Source organism: Rhinolophus hipposideros, assembly GCF_964194185.1.
Source record: "Rhinolophus hipposideros genome assembly, chromosome: 23".
Lineage (NCBI taxonomy): Eukaryota > Metazoa > Chordata > Mammalia > Chiroptera > Rhinolophidae > Rhinolophus > Rhinolophus hipposideros.
In genome coordinates, this window is record NC_138069.1 from 3,486,604 (window position 1) to 3,501,626 (window position 15,023).

The following is a 15,023-nucleotide window of genomic DNA, read 5'->3' on the forward strand; positions in this document are numbered from 1 at the left end:
ATAGGAGGGGACAAAAATCACTGTCATTATGGAGCTCACATTCTAGTGAGAGGAGATACACAATAAATATATAAGTCAACTATATGGCCATCAGATGGTGAGACGCGCTACCAAGGAAAATAAGGTCATGAAAAGGGGTGGAGTAACATGGGGACAGAGCAGACAATTTTATATAGGGTATTTCAGGTGGTCAAGGAATGGATCACTGAGAAGGTGCCATCTGAGCACAAAATAGGAAGCTGTGAGTAAGCAAGCCACGTAGATACCTGAGTGAAGAACGTTCAGCAGAAGCATGAAATGTGAGTGAGTGCAAAGACCACAAGCCTGGCATTTTGGAGGAACAATGAGGAGACCACAGCTGGAGCTGAGAGCTCTAGGGAAAGATGGCAGGAGATGATGTCTGAGTCAGCTTCAAAAGCAGGAGACCTGCCCTGCTGTTGCCATCTTGAAATTCTTAATCATCTTAGTTTTGAACTTGGGTTTTATCGGTGAAGTCTGATGGGACACTAGGCATATCTGTGAGCAGAGGAGATACACACCATGTGTCTACTGTCCTTTGCCACTGCAAAGGACAATGCTCGATGTCCCAGGAGCACGGAGTTCCAGTGGACGCAACAACGTGTGGTAGTTTGGTAAGACTCCACGTGCAGTGTGCCTCTGTGCCTGAGCATGTGTGGGCACCTGAGGGGCCAGGCTTCCCACTGGACTCAGAACTTTCTTCAGATGCAGAAAGAAGGCAACTGCCTTCTAAAAAACACAAATCTCCGAGGAACTCTCATAACTTTTCTTATTCCTGTCATTTCCCAGGAGTAGCCAATCACTCATGTGGAAATGACACAGCAGGAAGGGAAAGATGGGGCAACCACGGTCCCTTTTCTTCAGTCCTTCCTTACTCAGCAGTGAGCTGAGGGTGGAGAATGTGGGTAGAATGTGTACATATAAATAAGTGAAGCAAAGGGGTCCTGAGTAAAAAAAAAAAAAAAAAAAAAAGAAGTGAAGCAGAAACAGCTGAGTTAATTCTGTGCAACATTTCTACTGTTCTGATAAGAAATACATAGGCATGTATGAGCTGCAAAGTACACACTGTGCATTTTCATGATTCCGTGTCTATGTGAAATGCTCTTCTAGTACTCCATTTATATTCTAAATGTTCTTTGCATTTAAAACCGCTGTTGTACAATGTAAAGATAAATGGTAAAATTCATGCCAATAATTTAAAACGTTTTCTTTACTTAGGAAGACATTAAATTGTAAATAAAAGACATTATGAAAAGTTAAGAAAGAGGCCATGAAAGAAAGGAAAAACTTAGTACCTTTAATGGCATTTTTTTGTTTTGCACTGCTGCTCCCCCCCAACCCTGTCTGTAGGACCATGGGATTTGCTCTAACCTGGAAGGCTCTGAGTTGAAGAGTGACATGACCCAGCCTGTTTTAGTAGGTCCCTTTGGCTATGGTGCTGAGAACAGACTGTACGGCTGACAGATGGGCCAGTCAGGAGGCTGCTGCAAACACTGAGGTTGCCCAGTGGTCAGTGACATGTGATGCTGAGATGGGAAATACACACTTTGAGCTGGATGTTCTGGAGGGAGCATGCACCCCAGAACATTGGCCAGTTAGAATATACAAGGTGAAGGGCCTGCCTGCGTACTTGAGGTGTCCAGGACATAAATTTTGTATCCAGCTCTGACACATTTCACACTGAGCATGTCACATTTAGGACACTGAAGACGTTTTGAAAATATGAAGTTCATAAGAATGGAGCTTGATGGGATTAGAACTGTTTAGAAGTTCTGCCCTGGGCTGTGTGGGCTGAGCCAAATGGAATAATTTTTATAATTCTGAGCCAAATGAAATGGTTACCAAATGAAATATCATGGCTTTACTTTGATTAAAGGGGAGAATTAAAAAAAAAAAAAGTCGTTTTAGTAAAAAGTGGTCAGTGTGAGTATATTCTGAAGGTAGAGCTGACAAAACTTACTGATGTCTTGGATGAAGAATGTAAAAGAATAAGAAGAGTCAGCGATGACTTCAAGGTTTTTAGCCGAAACAATGAGGAAGGGGCACATGGTATCTAAGAGATGGGGATGATTGCGGGCAAAGCTGCGCGCAGAACTTCCGTTCCGGGATGCCTGTTAGATAGCTGAGTACATGGTAGCTTTCACAAGTTCAGGGGCAGACCTGCGTCTGAGACAGACATTCGAGAGCCTTCAGGTGATCTCAACTCAGACCAGTAAGGGAATGAGTGCAGCTAGAGAAGAGGTGAAAAAACTGAGTTCAACAGCACTCTAATGTTTAGAAGTTGGGGAAATGAGAAAAAACTAGCAGAGGATTGAAAAAAACACACCCAGGAAGATAGGAGAAAAAGCAGGCGCAGGATGACTAGAACCTAAGTGAAGACAATGTGTCAAGGAGAAGGAGTGACAGACTGACAGGTGTCACCAAGGAGTCAAGTCAGCTGAGGACTGAGTACTAACTATTGTTTTAGCAACATGGAGCTCATGGCTGACTGACACGAACAATTTGAGTGGACTGGTCGGGAGTGAAATCCCATTTGAAGCAAGTTCAAGTGAGAATGAAAGGAGTAACCGGAGAGGGGAATGGCAAAGTTTAGAGACTGGTAACGTGTACCTGGCGCAACAGTAGGGCTTATGCTGTCCTGCAGAGAGCGCTGCCTGACTACTAAAATGCATTCTCCCTTATCTGCGCACAAACCACACATTTTCCAGTCTTCCTTGCAGTCAGGCATGGCCATGACACTAGTTCTTTCCAGTGGAACGTGAGCCACTCCCAGGCTTGGGCCCTAAAAGCCTCCTGGTAGCTCCTCCACGCTCTTGCCCTTTCAGTGGCTGGAGGCAGCAGGAGGCAAGCCTCAAGGAATAACGGAACCTCAAAACAACAGGAGCCTAGGTCCCCAAAAGACCAGGCCAAGGACAGCTGCCCTGCTGACCTCAATCCCTCCCAGGACTGTTATAAGAGCAAGAGAAACAACTTTCCCTCTGTTAAACCAGTATACATTTGGTGTCTATTTGTTACTGTGGCCTAGTCAGCCCTAAGTCACAGACCACTGCACATGCACGGTGGTGGTCAGAGGACGGCAAAGCTTCCTCAGGGAAAACTTAACACCTAAAACAAGCAGTGTCACTATGCGGGGTGTTTGCCTAGTTCATGAGCCAGCCTGTCTTTGAGACCCAATCTCAGGGTGGGCCTCAGCAGCTACCCTTGCTATCTGATGACTTGATAACCTCTACTCCCACCTATCCCTAGCTGATTGGCCTAGAGGTGGACACCCGATTCAACAGAGCCAATCAGATCACTTCTCCCAGGAGTAGATAATGGGGACTTGGCTGGTCCAGCTGGCTTGAAACGAGATTCTGTGGTCTGAGTAGAGTGTGTACTGCAAACTGTCTAGGAAAGGAAAGGAAGGGGAGGAAGATGCAGGGAGAAACCAGGGAGGGGAGGAAAAGATGATGCATGCGTTGTTGGCAGCTTTTCAGTTCCTGGGAGCAGTTCTTCAAGGGGTCAGGGATGAAGCCCCTTCCTTGGATTTCCCATCACCTTGCCGGTACATGTTTTTATTTTGCTGAAGGCATCCTGAAGTGTTTCTTTTTTTTCTCTCTATTATTTGCAACTGAAAAAACTTTGGTTAAAAGTTATCTTCTGAAACAGCAATTTAACTTCTAGGACTTTGTCCTAAGGAAATAATTGGTCACATGAAGAAAGAGGTATTTGTAAGAAGCTTCGTTGCAGAGATGTCCAAAACAATGAAAACTAAAGTCAACCGAAATGCCCACTAATGTGGGGCTGGTCATTTAGTCACTCAACAAATCTTTACTGAGCACTTACCATGTGCCAGGCACTGTGCTAGGCGCTGGGGGACATCAATCAATAAAATAGGCAAAGCCTCTGCTCTCATGGAACTTACAGTGTGAGATGGACAATACTTGTGTAAACACGCGTCCACAGAATTTCTGATTAGGATAATGAGAAGAGCCCCAACAATGAACAGAAAGGCCAAAGAAGGATGCAGGTCTGGACTATTTCAAGGTCAGGAAGAAAAGCCCCTGTGGCTGAAGGAGGAAAGTGATGAGATGAGGCCGGGACAGTGGCACCAGGGCCTGAAGTAGGTGATGGAGGGGCTCATTGAGGAAGGGACACAGGATAGGCTGTGGTGTTAAAGAGATTGGATGGGTGAAAAGGTATGGACGTGAAAAGAACGGGGATGCTTCGTGGAAAACAGTGGGCTAAGAGCATTTGCAGTGCTCTCCCTCCAGTCCTCACCCTAGCTAGCCTCACGCCTTTTCACTGCCTCTACTTCCCGAGCCCATCCTCTCCCACATGCCTGCACCCACCCACAGATGTCTGCGCACCCAGCCGGGTCTGATTCTGTCATCTTTCTGCAGGACCCTGCACTTTCCTTCCATTGGGTCCAGCCTAGTTTTAAATTACGTGCGGATACGCGCTAGTTTCTTTCCCCTTTTCACACGTGCAGATCTGAGGGTGAGAACGACAATAGTCTAACCTTCCATGGTCTCTCCCGTGGTTGACACTAGCAGGTACTCAATAAATACCTGCCGAATGAGTAGACTAGTGAAGGTACCTTTCCAGGCACTGCTCTGTCCATTTCACTTCCTGAAAGAGCGGGAACCTCAGGAGCAGGGGTGAACTTGATCCCAAAAGTAAAATGCCAGGACTCAGTGAGAAACATGCTTCCACAGGGCTGGGACCCACTTGCTTTCTGGCATGAGTATTAGATGCCCTGTTTCTCAGGACTTACCCGCAAAAATGACTGCTTCTCTCCACAAGCTTTGCATGTCCATTTGAGACTCTTTTTCACCTACAATGAAATTTCAGAAATATAGCTTAATTATTTAAAACAGGTGAAACTGGACAGAGTAATTTAAAAAGATTAATGGAAAAAAAATCAAGAGTCCAGAAACAAACCAAGATATATCTATATATCTATCTATATCTATATCTATATATAGTATATATATGAAAATTTAGTATACTATAAGAATGACTATTTAATGAGTGGTGTTACGAAAACCAGCTAGCCATATGAAACAAAATCAAGTTATCTCTCTACCAGGTGTGGTTCTCAAAAACAATTCCATAACATTTAATTTTGATTCCTGATAAACCTGACTAGATAGGTTCTCTCTTAACATGATAAAATATCTTATACCAAGCTCTAAAGCTGGAGAATCACTACCAGTGTTCCCACAAAAGTCAGGAACAAGCCAAGGATCCCCACTATTATTTACCATTTTTCCTGGATGTTCAACCAGTGGAATTGTAAAAGAGAAGGTAATAAAACGTATGCAATTGAAAGGAGAAAAAAGAAAACTATAATTATAGACGATACAGTGGTTTTTTTCCTAAACCTGAAAACCCCAGATAATCAAGTGAAAAACTACCAAAACTAGTAAGACAAAATCTAGTATAGTGGCTGGGTACAAAATTAATATATCTTCAAAAATTAATACAGCCTTTGTATAAGCAAACATCTAGTCAGAAAAAGTCCATTTATAATAGCAACAAAGAAAATGTTATCAATGGGCACCAAAATTGCGTGAAGAAATACAATGAAACAGCATACTTAACATCACAAAAATGTCTAGGTTGGTTCATAAAAGTTAATATGACTATGATCCTAATACAGAAACCACTGGATTTTGGGGAAGTGCCCCCCAAAATTCTGAGGACAAATAGCATCTACTACAAATTTAAGTGGGTATATATCCTATGATTTAGCAATTCCACTTCTTAGCATCGACCTTCAAGCCTCATAAAAATACTGTGCATTTTCTATGGGTACATATGCCAGTAAGAAATGCATTAAAAAATAATAAAAGGTCTGGAAGGATACACAGTAACTGATGATGAGTGTCTAGCTCTGGCAGGGATGGAGAGAGGTAATAGTATGACAGGGATCTGTGCAATTGACAGCAGGGCTCTGCCATTTCTTACATGGAGAGACCACTTGATTTCTCTGGATTTCAGTATTCTCATCTCTCTAAAATGAGAATGATACCTAATTCAGAGCCTGCTGAAATTGAATGAGATGTGTGAAATTGTCTGGTACACAGCAGACTTGCAATTACACTTTAACCCTCTTTTCCCCCTTTGGTTTCAAATCACTTTTCAGAGTTGAAAATGATCACGCGCTGAAGTATATGTGTATAACAATTTAAAAATGGAAATGATTCCCATTTATTCTCAACTCCTAGAACAGTCCAAAAAATGAAATAAGTAAAAAGTTTCTAAGCCCTTAAAATAGCCCTTGCAAACTCTCAGCAAGCTTAGAGGTGCATACGCAGCATGTTACTGACTTTCAAACATACATTTTAAATAAGTTGGATGCTATCCTTTTTCAGAGCACAGCAGATGACTAGGAAGAGGAGGCGACTATCAAAAGCAGATAGATACACTGACAGCAGTTTCAGGTGGTATCAAGGAGACAGAACACGATCCAGTTAAGAACAGGTTAAGTGACATCCTCTTTCGTTCTGAAAGTTAGGGAAGCAATATGTTTTAGAAATTTCGGTTATCCTTGTAAAATACTGGAGGCGTGGGTTGTATTTATGCTTCGGAGAGGAGGCGGCCAGTCCCTCCCAACGCGGCAAAGGGCGGGGCAGTGCCAAAGATTGACAGCAGGGGGCGCCCCAGCGCGTGCTCTCCTTGGCTCTGTATTTAAATAAAGAGCCACTTTTGGGGACTCGACTCTGCACAGAGGAGGCTATCCTCACCCTGGTGGAACCCACGAGGCCGCCTCCGAAAAAAGCATTATCCCTGGTTTCTACGAATCTTACAACCAGACAAAAACCGAAACAAGCGCAGAGCGGCATTATGGACATCCGACGTCAACGAAACCCAGCCTTCAGGACTGTCCTCGTCATTTGTCGGGACCCCAGGTACACCCCGCAACCGCACGAGACGGCGCCCACGCCTGGGGGCAGGGCCTGGGCAGGAGGCCTGGTCCCGGAGCCAGGAGGACGAGGAGGCCGGCGCCCGCCCCACCTGGTGCGTCTGGAAGAGACGGCAGCAGCAGCACCTCAGGACCCGAGCCTGCGGAGACGGCGCCATGGCAGCTTCCTCCCCGCTCCCCCAGCGCGTGCGCAGGTGCGTGCGCTCTGCTCTCCGGCACCGCCCCTTGCAGGCGCGCGGGCCCCTCCCGCTCCCCGCCCCGCCCCGCCCCGCCCCGCCCCGCCCCGCCCCGCCCCGCCCCGCGGGCGCGTGCGCCCTGCGCTCCGGCCGGTCCGGGCTCCGCCCCCTGCGTGCGCCGGGACCCTCTCTAGCCTCCCGCGCGTCTCGGCGGTTAGCTGGGTCCTTTGCGACCTCAGCACTGGCTCTCGCTCGCTGCCCATTAGGGCGATGTTTGGGATTTTCGTCAGCCTCGTCCCGGACTCGCTGATTGGTCCCGGGCTAGTATCCTTTCTCCCCGAGCCTGCGCTTTCGCGTGGACTGAAGTCGCCAGGCAGGCCCTCCAGCCGCTGCTGCGAATCTAGCCTTTGCCTGCACCGGTTGCCCAGCTTCTTCAAGACGCGGAAAGGGTGCCTCCCCTCCGACCCACGTCCTGGGCCTGTGGTTGGAATTTGCAGGACTTCTGGGCGGAGGTGGTCAGTTTGCCCTCGAGCCGGACCCCTGTGGTCCGGACAACCGAGAACCCGGGGAAAACTGGCACGGCCACGGAGCAGAAAACGAAAACCATTCCCTCCTGCAGCCCTGGAGAAAGCCCCAGTGCTCAGACCCCATCTGGGAGGTGGAGGAGCAAGGCCCGCGCACGCTGGGGCAACAGCGCACTCCTGCCCTAACCGCAGTGGTCCCTGACAGCCCGCAGATATTCGCACGTGCCTGACTACACAAACCATCTGTTAAAAGACACTCACAACGCCCGGTCGTACAAGGATGTGATGAGAGGAACCTTTCTTAAGAGGATGCTGGTAGAGCGGTAAAACGGAGAACCATTATGGAAAGCAATGTGGCGATTGTCTGTCTCTATCCTAAGAAAATGTTCTGAACCGCCCAGATGTATATCATTTATGCGCTAGTGTTCACTGAAGTATAACAGGAAAAAATGGAAATAAACGTTCTAAACAATGGTTGCTTAGGGTAACTCAGCATGGATCATTATGCAGATCCTTAACAAAGAGTGAGTTTGAAGTGAAAACAGCCTGCGATGTGTAATTGTTGCGAAGCAAGGTTACAAATATACATATTCCAATTATATAAAAATAGGCATTATTTCCAGGTGTGTGTGTATGTGGGGGATTAGGGGATTAGTCATATAGATGATTGTATATTTTATTGTATATTGTATATTTTAATACATTTGTATATTTCACAAAAATTAAAATATATATTGTATATTTTAATATTTTTTATATTTTCAAAATTTTGCACGATAGCATATATTAGAAAAAAATTAGTTTAAAAAATTATGTTTGAGAGACTGAATATACAAATGGACAGTGACCAGACCACATATGACAAACTGCAGCAACCAGCCCCTGAGGCCAAACCACAACATCTACAGCAGTTAGGACTTGGTCAATGACCGCCAGTTTCCCTATTTTCTGCACCTCCTCCCCGTCTCAAGACAAACCGGAGAAAGTCAATTACGCTCCCCAACCCGATGACCTAAGGCTTCTAGTCAAACGAGCCCCAGCTTCCCCACACAGAGCACACCTGAAGCCTTGCCTTGTCTCCATTCTAAAGCTTTCCCAAACCTCGCCTGCCTCTGAGTCTCTGCCAAATGCAAATGATGGTGGCTGACTCCTTTTTTATAGCAAGCGCTGGAATAGTCCCCATTCTCATTTGGGTGGTCTTTATTTCCACGTTTGCAGTTTTATGGCTGAGAGCAGAAGACATCTGCAAAGAATGTTTTATGCTTAATGAAAAGAAGAATAAAAATTTTGGATACGGTATGAGTTCAACTTTGAAAAAGATACAGAAAAATGTATTTAAACACCAAACTAGTAGTAGTCATAAGGATTAGGAAAAATTGGTTTTCTACTTTTCTGTGTTTTTTCCTTTCTGCCATAATCATGTAATCCTTTTAAAATACATATACATATATTTTTTTCTTGAGAATTGTAACAATGACTTGATGGTTTACTACAACATACCAACTTGTAAGCAGTTTTAAAATATACAATTATGTTTACTTACAGAATAAATATTTACATTTTTATTTGTATTATCCATATATTATTTAAAATTACTGTTGATAAGAGAAAAATTCTGAGATGTCCTAAATTAAACTATAGCAAGCTGGACACGCTGCCTTCTTCGTCTGACCATGCTCCTGGGGGTTTAGACTGCACGCCCCAGGACCTGGTCCTTTGCTGGCCAGCATTTGGCTCAATAAACCCTTTCTTTTAGAAAAACTTTTGGCCGTGAACATTTGAAACACTGTTCTGGTTGTTAAGCATTTTGAGTGTCATTCTAGGTTGAATGATAAAGTATTACTGTACATTTTTGTACTTTTACTGTACATTTTTGTACATTGTTTTGTCATATTGAAGGGGAGCAGAGTGTGCCACCCCAAAATATGCCTCTTTGGGATATTATTTTAAGCTGGGTATTTTTAAGAAATGAAAGATTCAGGGAAAATCTTTGCCTTCCCTCGAACTACGTAAAAGAATTTAGGTAGAGGACCTGCTCTGGGAAGGGAATGTCATCATGGATACTAGTTTACTATGACCTAGTGTGTGGTAGGGAGGAACCTAGCAAGGCCCATTTGATCTCTGTGTCTCATTGTTAACGATGTCCCAGCAAATATTTATTTACCAAACATTTGCTTTCCATCTCCGTATGAATTGCCTTTCTACCCCTTGAAGCCCCAAACCTCTACTCACCCCTCCTGTCTCCTTAGCTCAAGCTGACCTATACAGCTCAAATGCCCGATTTGTCCTGTGGCCCCATATTCTTATGGCACCACTGTATGTATATCATACATTTGGTTATTTTCTTCTGCTAATCTGTCTCATGTTAATTTGATTTACACAAGCAGAACGAAGAAGGAAAAGGGGAGGAAATTTCCCCTTCCCTACAATATGAAAAGGCTAGATTCCTCTCTTAGATTCTTCTGTTTAATTTCTTTGGTATATTCTCAAATTTATACTACTACATGGTATATAAAACATTTGTCCTAATTTATTTAAATCTTTCTAATTGATATAGTCAATTTAAGACTTTAAACTGCTGTGTGGGATTCTTACGTATATTTTAATTATGGCCAAGAACATATCCTTTCTAGTATGAGTCCTTTGAAATTATGACAAAGCATGTGGTCAGTTTGTGTTAAATACCAGAATGGAAATAATGACTTTTTTTGTTAAGAAAGAAAAGCTTTGTGTGTGTGTGTGTGTGTATGTGTGTGTGTATGTGTGTGTGGCATTTACTGCAACTGTGACTCAGAAGTTGTGAACAAGGTAAAATCATATTATTTTTAAAACCAGCCATAAAATCCATAGAGACAGCAAGTAGATTTATGGTGACCCAGAGCTGGAGGTGGGAACGGGCTGGTTGCATGTGGGCAGCAGGGGTTTTTCTGGGGTAATGAAAATATCCTAAAATTGCATTCTGGTGATGGTTGCACAATTCTGTAAATTCACTAAAAAATCATTCAATTACAACGTAAAACAAGCAAATTTTATGGTAAGTTATGCCACAATAAAGCTATTAAATTTTAGAAAAGCAATAGCCAAAAAACAAAAGCAAAATGTCTTTTGGTAGAAGCAAGAGCTGTCGGTGTGAGAGAGAGAGAGAGAGAGAGAGAGAGAGAGAGAGAGAGAGAGAGAGAGAGAGAGAGAGAGAGAGAGAGAGAGAGGAGGGAGAGAGAGAGAAAGAGAGAGAGAGAGAGAGAGAGATTGGCTCCTGGTGCAAGCCAACAGGGTCCTCATGGCTCAGCCCAGCGCCTGTGGCCCCACAGGCTGCTTCCTGAACCCAACAGCACTCCCCTCCTGCACCTGGACCCGGGCTGCTTCCACCTGAGGAGCTCGGGTCTCCTGGTCACAGGTCAGCACAGGGGCCCTGCCCAGCCTGCATCAACACCTTCCTTCGTATCCCCATCCTCCCGGTGATCTTGAACCCCCACTCCTGTGGGGACCTCTGGAAGGTACTGGAGGGGAGGAGCCGGGAGCCACAGGCAGTGGTGGAGGGCCACATTCAGGCTCTGGACACAGCACGGTTTCAGTTCCTTCAGGGATTTATTAAGGCATTGAACACGGTGTGGTTTTTAGCCGACTGGTGAACACAAGGACATATATCAGGACCTAAGGGATGTGCTTTTAAGGTTAATGGTGAGGAGGATGAGCGGAAAGAGCACAGAATACGCCTGGGTGGCACCGGGTGTCCCTCAGCCAAGAGCTGAGGTGGGGGGTCTCCTGGAGACCTACCACTGGTGCCCAATAGGAGGTGAGCCCTCACCTGGTGCCATGTGGCAGGAAAGCCTGAGCAGGCAGCTGCAGGAGAGTGCCTGTGGGCGGGGGATGTGGTGTGGCCTGGCCAGGTGGCAGACAGGAGGGTTCCCAACACTGCAGGGGCCAGTGGGCCCAGGGTCAGGAGAGGGGGCGGGGAGCCTCTGCCTGGCCCGCAGCTGTGGCTGGTCAGCCTTCTGTCCGTTTACAACTCACTGCTTCTGGGGAAAATGGAGGGGTGTTTCCTTCAGGAGAAAGCAGACCAGGAGGGAGCGGGGAGGACAGGTCAGCCCCCGCTGGGCGGAGTCTTCAGCCGGAAACTCCAGACTGCTCATAGTCACTGGAGGTGCTGACCTGTCTCTCCACTTTCCTTTGGTCCTTGATCTTGAGTCCAATGTCCACCCTCTCCTCAAAGAAATTTACCAGCACGGACTCCGTCAGGATAGAGGCCAGGATCTGCTCAAAGGAGATGCTCCAGTCTGCGTCCACGGCGCCCCCGCTGCGGGCCTCCCCGCCCACCAGCACCGTGTCATCGGCCAGGTCCTCACACTGCAGGGAACCCGTGCTGACCACCGAGTAGGAGGACATGGACATGTCGTCTTTGGTTTCATCGTCCGACAGACGCTGGCAGGGGGAGCCCTGGCCCTCGCCGCTGCCCCCTTCGCCCACCACCTGGCTCTCCTGTGGCACATTCCCAAGCTGAGTGTCTCCGCCAGCTCTGGCCTGGGGGTCGCCCATGGCTGGTGACTGCATCTCTCGCGCTGGGTCCTGAGGGGGACCGGGGGCTGGCGGCTCGTCCTCCCCAGGGGCAGTGTCCCGGAGTTTCCTGCCCGGCTGCCCCAAGAACCTCTTCCCCACCTCGCCGATGCGTAGCAGCAGGCTGGCCACCGTGGCGATGGCATGGTACAAATCCTGCTCCTTGGGGTCTTCACTGAACATGTTGTAAAGCGTCTTGCACAGCTCGATGAACTGCTCCTTTTAAGGGAAAAACAGAAAAAGGGCAGGGAGATGGTAAAAGGTGGGTCAGACCTGAGCCGAGGGTTGAGCGCTCGGCTCAACCAGACTAACCACACTGGTTCTTCTAACTGGTGTGGGGTGCTGTCTCATTAGTCATGCCCATCTCACAGATCGGGACACAGGCTCAGAGAGGGAAAATGACACGACCAACTAACAGCCTTAAAAGGGCTTTCCCAGTTACCTCTCTTCCAGCACAGAGAACGATCTAGAATCTCTTCCTGTCTCTACGTCTATTCTGTTAGCAGAGATGGATCTATTTCTATCATGACTCTTCAAACCCAGTGACTACAAGGATTTCTTTACTGTGCTTTGGAACCACTTTTATATCTTTGGAACTTTTTATATCTTTAATTGGAAGTGGCTTCAACTCTGTCCTTGACGAAGCTCTTTAGAGGGTGGTGACAAGGCAAGTGCAGCCTAGAGGTGCGATTCCAGATCCTGAAATCACATGTTCAGGCCTTCTGGACAGAGCATGGGATGATTCCCCGGTTCATGGGGTGCCCCACTCTTCAGCCCAGATGGGAGTGCCCAGACTGCAGGGTGCCCCCTGGGCCCAGCAGGGCTGTACTCAGGCTGCAACTCAAGAAGTGCGTTTGGTTAGACATCTGTGGTCCTGGCCTTGACAACCTTGCCAAGATGCTAGGCTCCAGACCTGGAGACCAGCAAATGGGGGCCTGGCAGGAGCAGGAGCGCCATGACGCCCTCTCCTTGTAAAAGGTGGCGTGTCAGTCTCTGCTTATCCGCTTTTCTGGTTCACGATATTGAGTAAACGTGAGCAAGTGGTCACCATGAGACGACATGAACCAGGCCCTGAAGCAACTGGCCTCCTGTCTTTCTGGAATTGTCCCTGACTGCTATCTGACTGCTACCTGCAGGCTCTGGAGGTGGGCAGGAGAATTCCCACCATCTGGGGGTCCCAGGTGGGTGGCCCCCGTTGGGCCAGCATTCCCACCAGTGTCTGTTGCAGGCTCTGGGTGGGCTTACTTGGTTCATCTTGGGAAGGTCCTTAATGGTCTCCTTCTGAACCTCTTTCTCCTTGGCCCACATTTGAAGGTAGTGCCGACATTCAGGAGGGCTGTTCCCCTTCTCCTCTGTGAGTTGGGAGAAAAAGATTAATCTCCATCTGTCAAATGAGAGGAAGAGGGCTTGGGGCTGGTGGCAGGGAATGAGTGGTTTGGATGCTGTCTGGAGGTACCTGGGCCCTTTTCTAAAACGTCCTGGCACTTGAGAAGAACACCCCAGAATACCCACAGGTCTCCCCTGGGTTATGCTAAAGGAGGTTTGACCTAAGCGGATGAAGATCCGCTTCAAGATGGTGATGGAACCACGTGGAGGCTGGAGAGAGGACAGCATGAGTAGGAGAGGCTGGCTGGGTACCCAGAGGGAGGTGGCGACAGCAGGGGTGTTCACAGACACAAGAAGATTCAGGTGTGGGGCTGACGAGAGTGGGGCCACCCCTGGCAGCTGATGGGCCAGGCATGCACCTCAGGGCTTCGCCCTTTCCACAGGGAGAGCCACTCCCTGTGGCTGGGTTTGCCATCTCCCTGGTGGGGGCTTTCCCGCAGTGACGGGCATCCAGACCCCGCTGACCCCGGGGTCTCTACCAGCACCGGCGGAGACTGGCCTATACACACCTCCTCTTTTTTCTTGGATGTTCTCATTTCCAGCTCCCTCTCGCTCTTCCACACCTCCTCTTTTTTCTTGGATGTTCTCATTTCCAGCTCCCTCTCGCTCTTCCTGCCGAAGTGCTTCTGGATGACAAGAAAAAAAGAAACACAACATAGAGAACATTCTTCTGTTACGACTCAATCCACCTGTGCTCTCTGGCAGAGGCAGACCTGGGCCCAGCAGGTGGCCCACCAGCACCGCAGCAGGCCGCTCCTTTCTCTACGTGGTTACGCTGAACCCCAGAGCCACCGGACCTTCACTTCCTGTCTTTAAAAGGAACTGTCTCCACACAGTGTTTAAGTGCACGATGACGCACATTATGGAATAGCAATCTGAGAACTAACTTCTGTAGTGTCTGCTGAAAAAGGTCAAACTGAGGGGCTCCTAATCATCAATCCAACCTTTACTGCCACAGAAGCTGAAGACGCATTTTAAAATACAGCTTGGCTCTGGATTCTTAAGGTGATACATTTGCTGGAGTTGGCACACACTGTGCTTCCTACGGTGCCCATGAACTTGGGGAGAGGCAGGCCGCCCAGACCTGTTCCGAGGCAGTGTGGCCCTGGGTGGGGGCCTCTGGCTCATGGTGGCCTCCCAGCTCTGAATGGCCCTCACTGCTGTGTGGTGGCTCAGGTTTCTCCCTGTGGAATGGAGACTGCTGCCTGGGGGCTACGAGGGATCTGAGGACAGGGCCCTGTGTCCTGAGTCCCTAGTCTCTCCTGAAGTGCCTGCAACAAGCTTAAAGCACCCTGGATTGGCCCGGGCTCCGAATATAGCAGGTATGTCTGCTTCTTTAGTTTGTATACTTGAAATCAAGGTCCTTAAGCTTCATGGTCAAGTTCACGTAAGCCTCTGACACTGTCAACAGGACTGCTTTGGGTATCTTGATACATGCTGTTTTTCATTTCTCTTTTG

The 15,023-nt window shown here is 47.5% G+C and overlaps 2 protein-coding genes across 5 annotated transcripts in view; both read right to left on the reverse strand.

The window, feature by feature from the left end:
• The window catches only part of MRNIP (MRN complex interacting protein), a 15,805-nt gene extending 8,691 nt beyond the window's left edge, over positions 1 to 7,114 (reverse strand). The window contains exons 1-4 of one of the 3 annotated variants that reach the window (XM_081035442.1): positions 7,021 to 7,113; positions 6,345 to 6,509; positions 4,775 to 4,834; positions 540 to 962 (exon numbers count right to left, since the gene is read on the reverse strand). In XM_081035442.1, coding sequence (XP_080891568.1) covers positions 540 to 671 — 132 coding nt within the window. In that variant the 5' untranslated portion in view covers positions 672 to 962; positions 4,775 to 4,834; positions 6,345 to 6,509; positions 7,021 to 7,113. Of the gene's footprint in view, positions 1 to 539; positions 963 to 4,774; positions 4,835 to 6,344; positions 6,510 to 7,020 lie in introns of all 3 variants that reach the window. The other 2 variants (XM_081035443.1, XM_081035444.1) reach the window with 2 other exon arrangements.
• A 2,991-nt stretch (positions 7,115 to 10,105) lies between these two features.
• TBC1D9B (TBC1 domain family member 9B) overlaps positions 10,106 to 15,023 on the reverse strand; it is a 37,954-nt gene continuing 33,036 nt past the window's right edge. Inside the window, exons 19-21 of one of the 2 annotated variants that reach the window (XM_081035571.1) lie at positions 14,075 to 14,191; positions 13,425 to 13,531; positions 10,106 to 12,398 (exon numbers count right to left, since the gene is read on the reverse strand). In XM_081035571.1, the coding sequence (XP_080891697.1) occupies positions 11,733 to 12,398; positions 13,425 to 13,531; positions 14,075 to 14,191 (890 nt within the window). In that variant the 3' untranslated portion in view covers positions 10,106 to 11,732. The remainder of the gene's footprint in view (positions 12,399 to 13,424; positions 13,532 to 14,074; positions 14,192 to 15,023) is intronic. The other variant, XM_081035572.1, reaches the window with a different exon arrangement.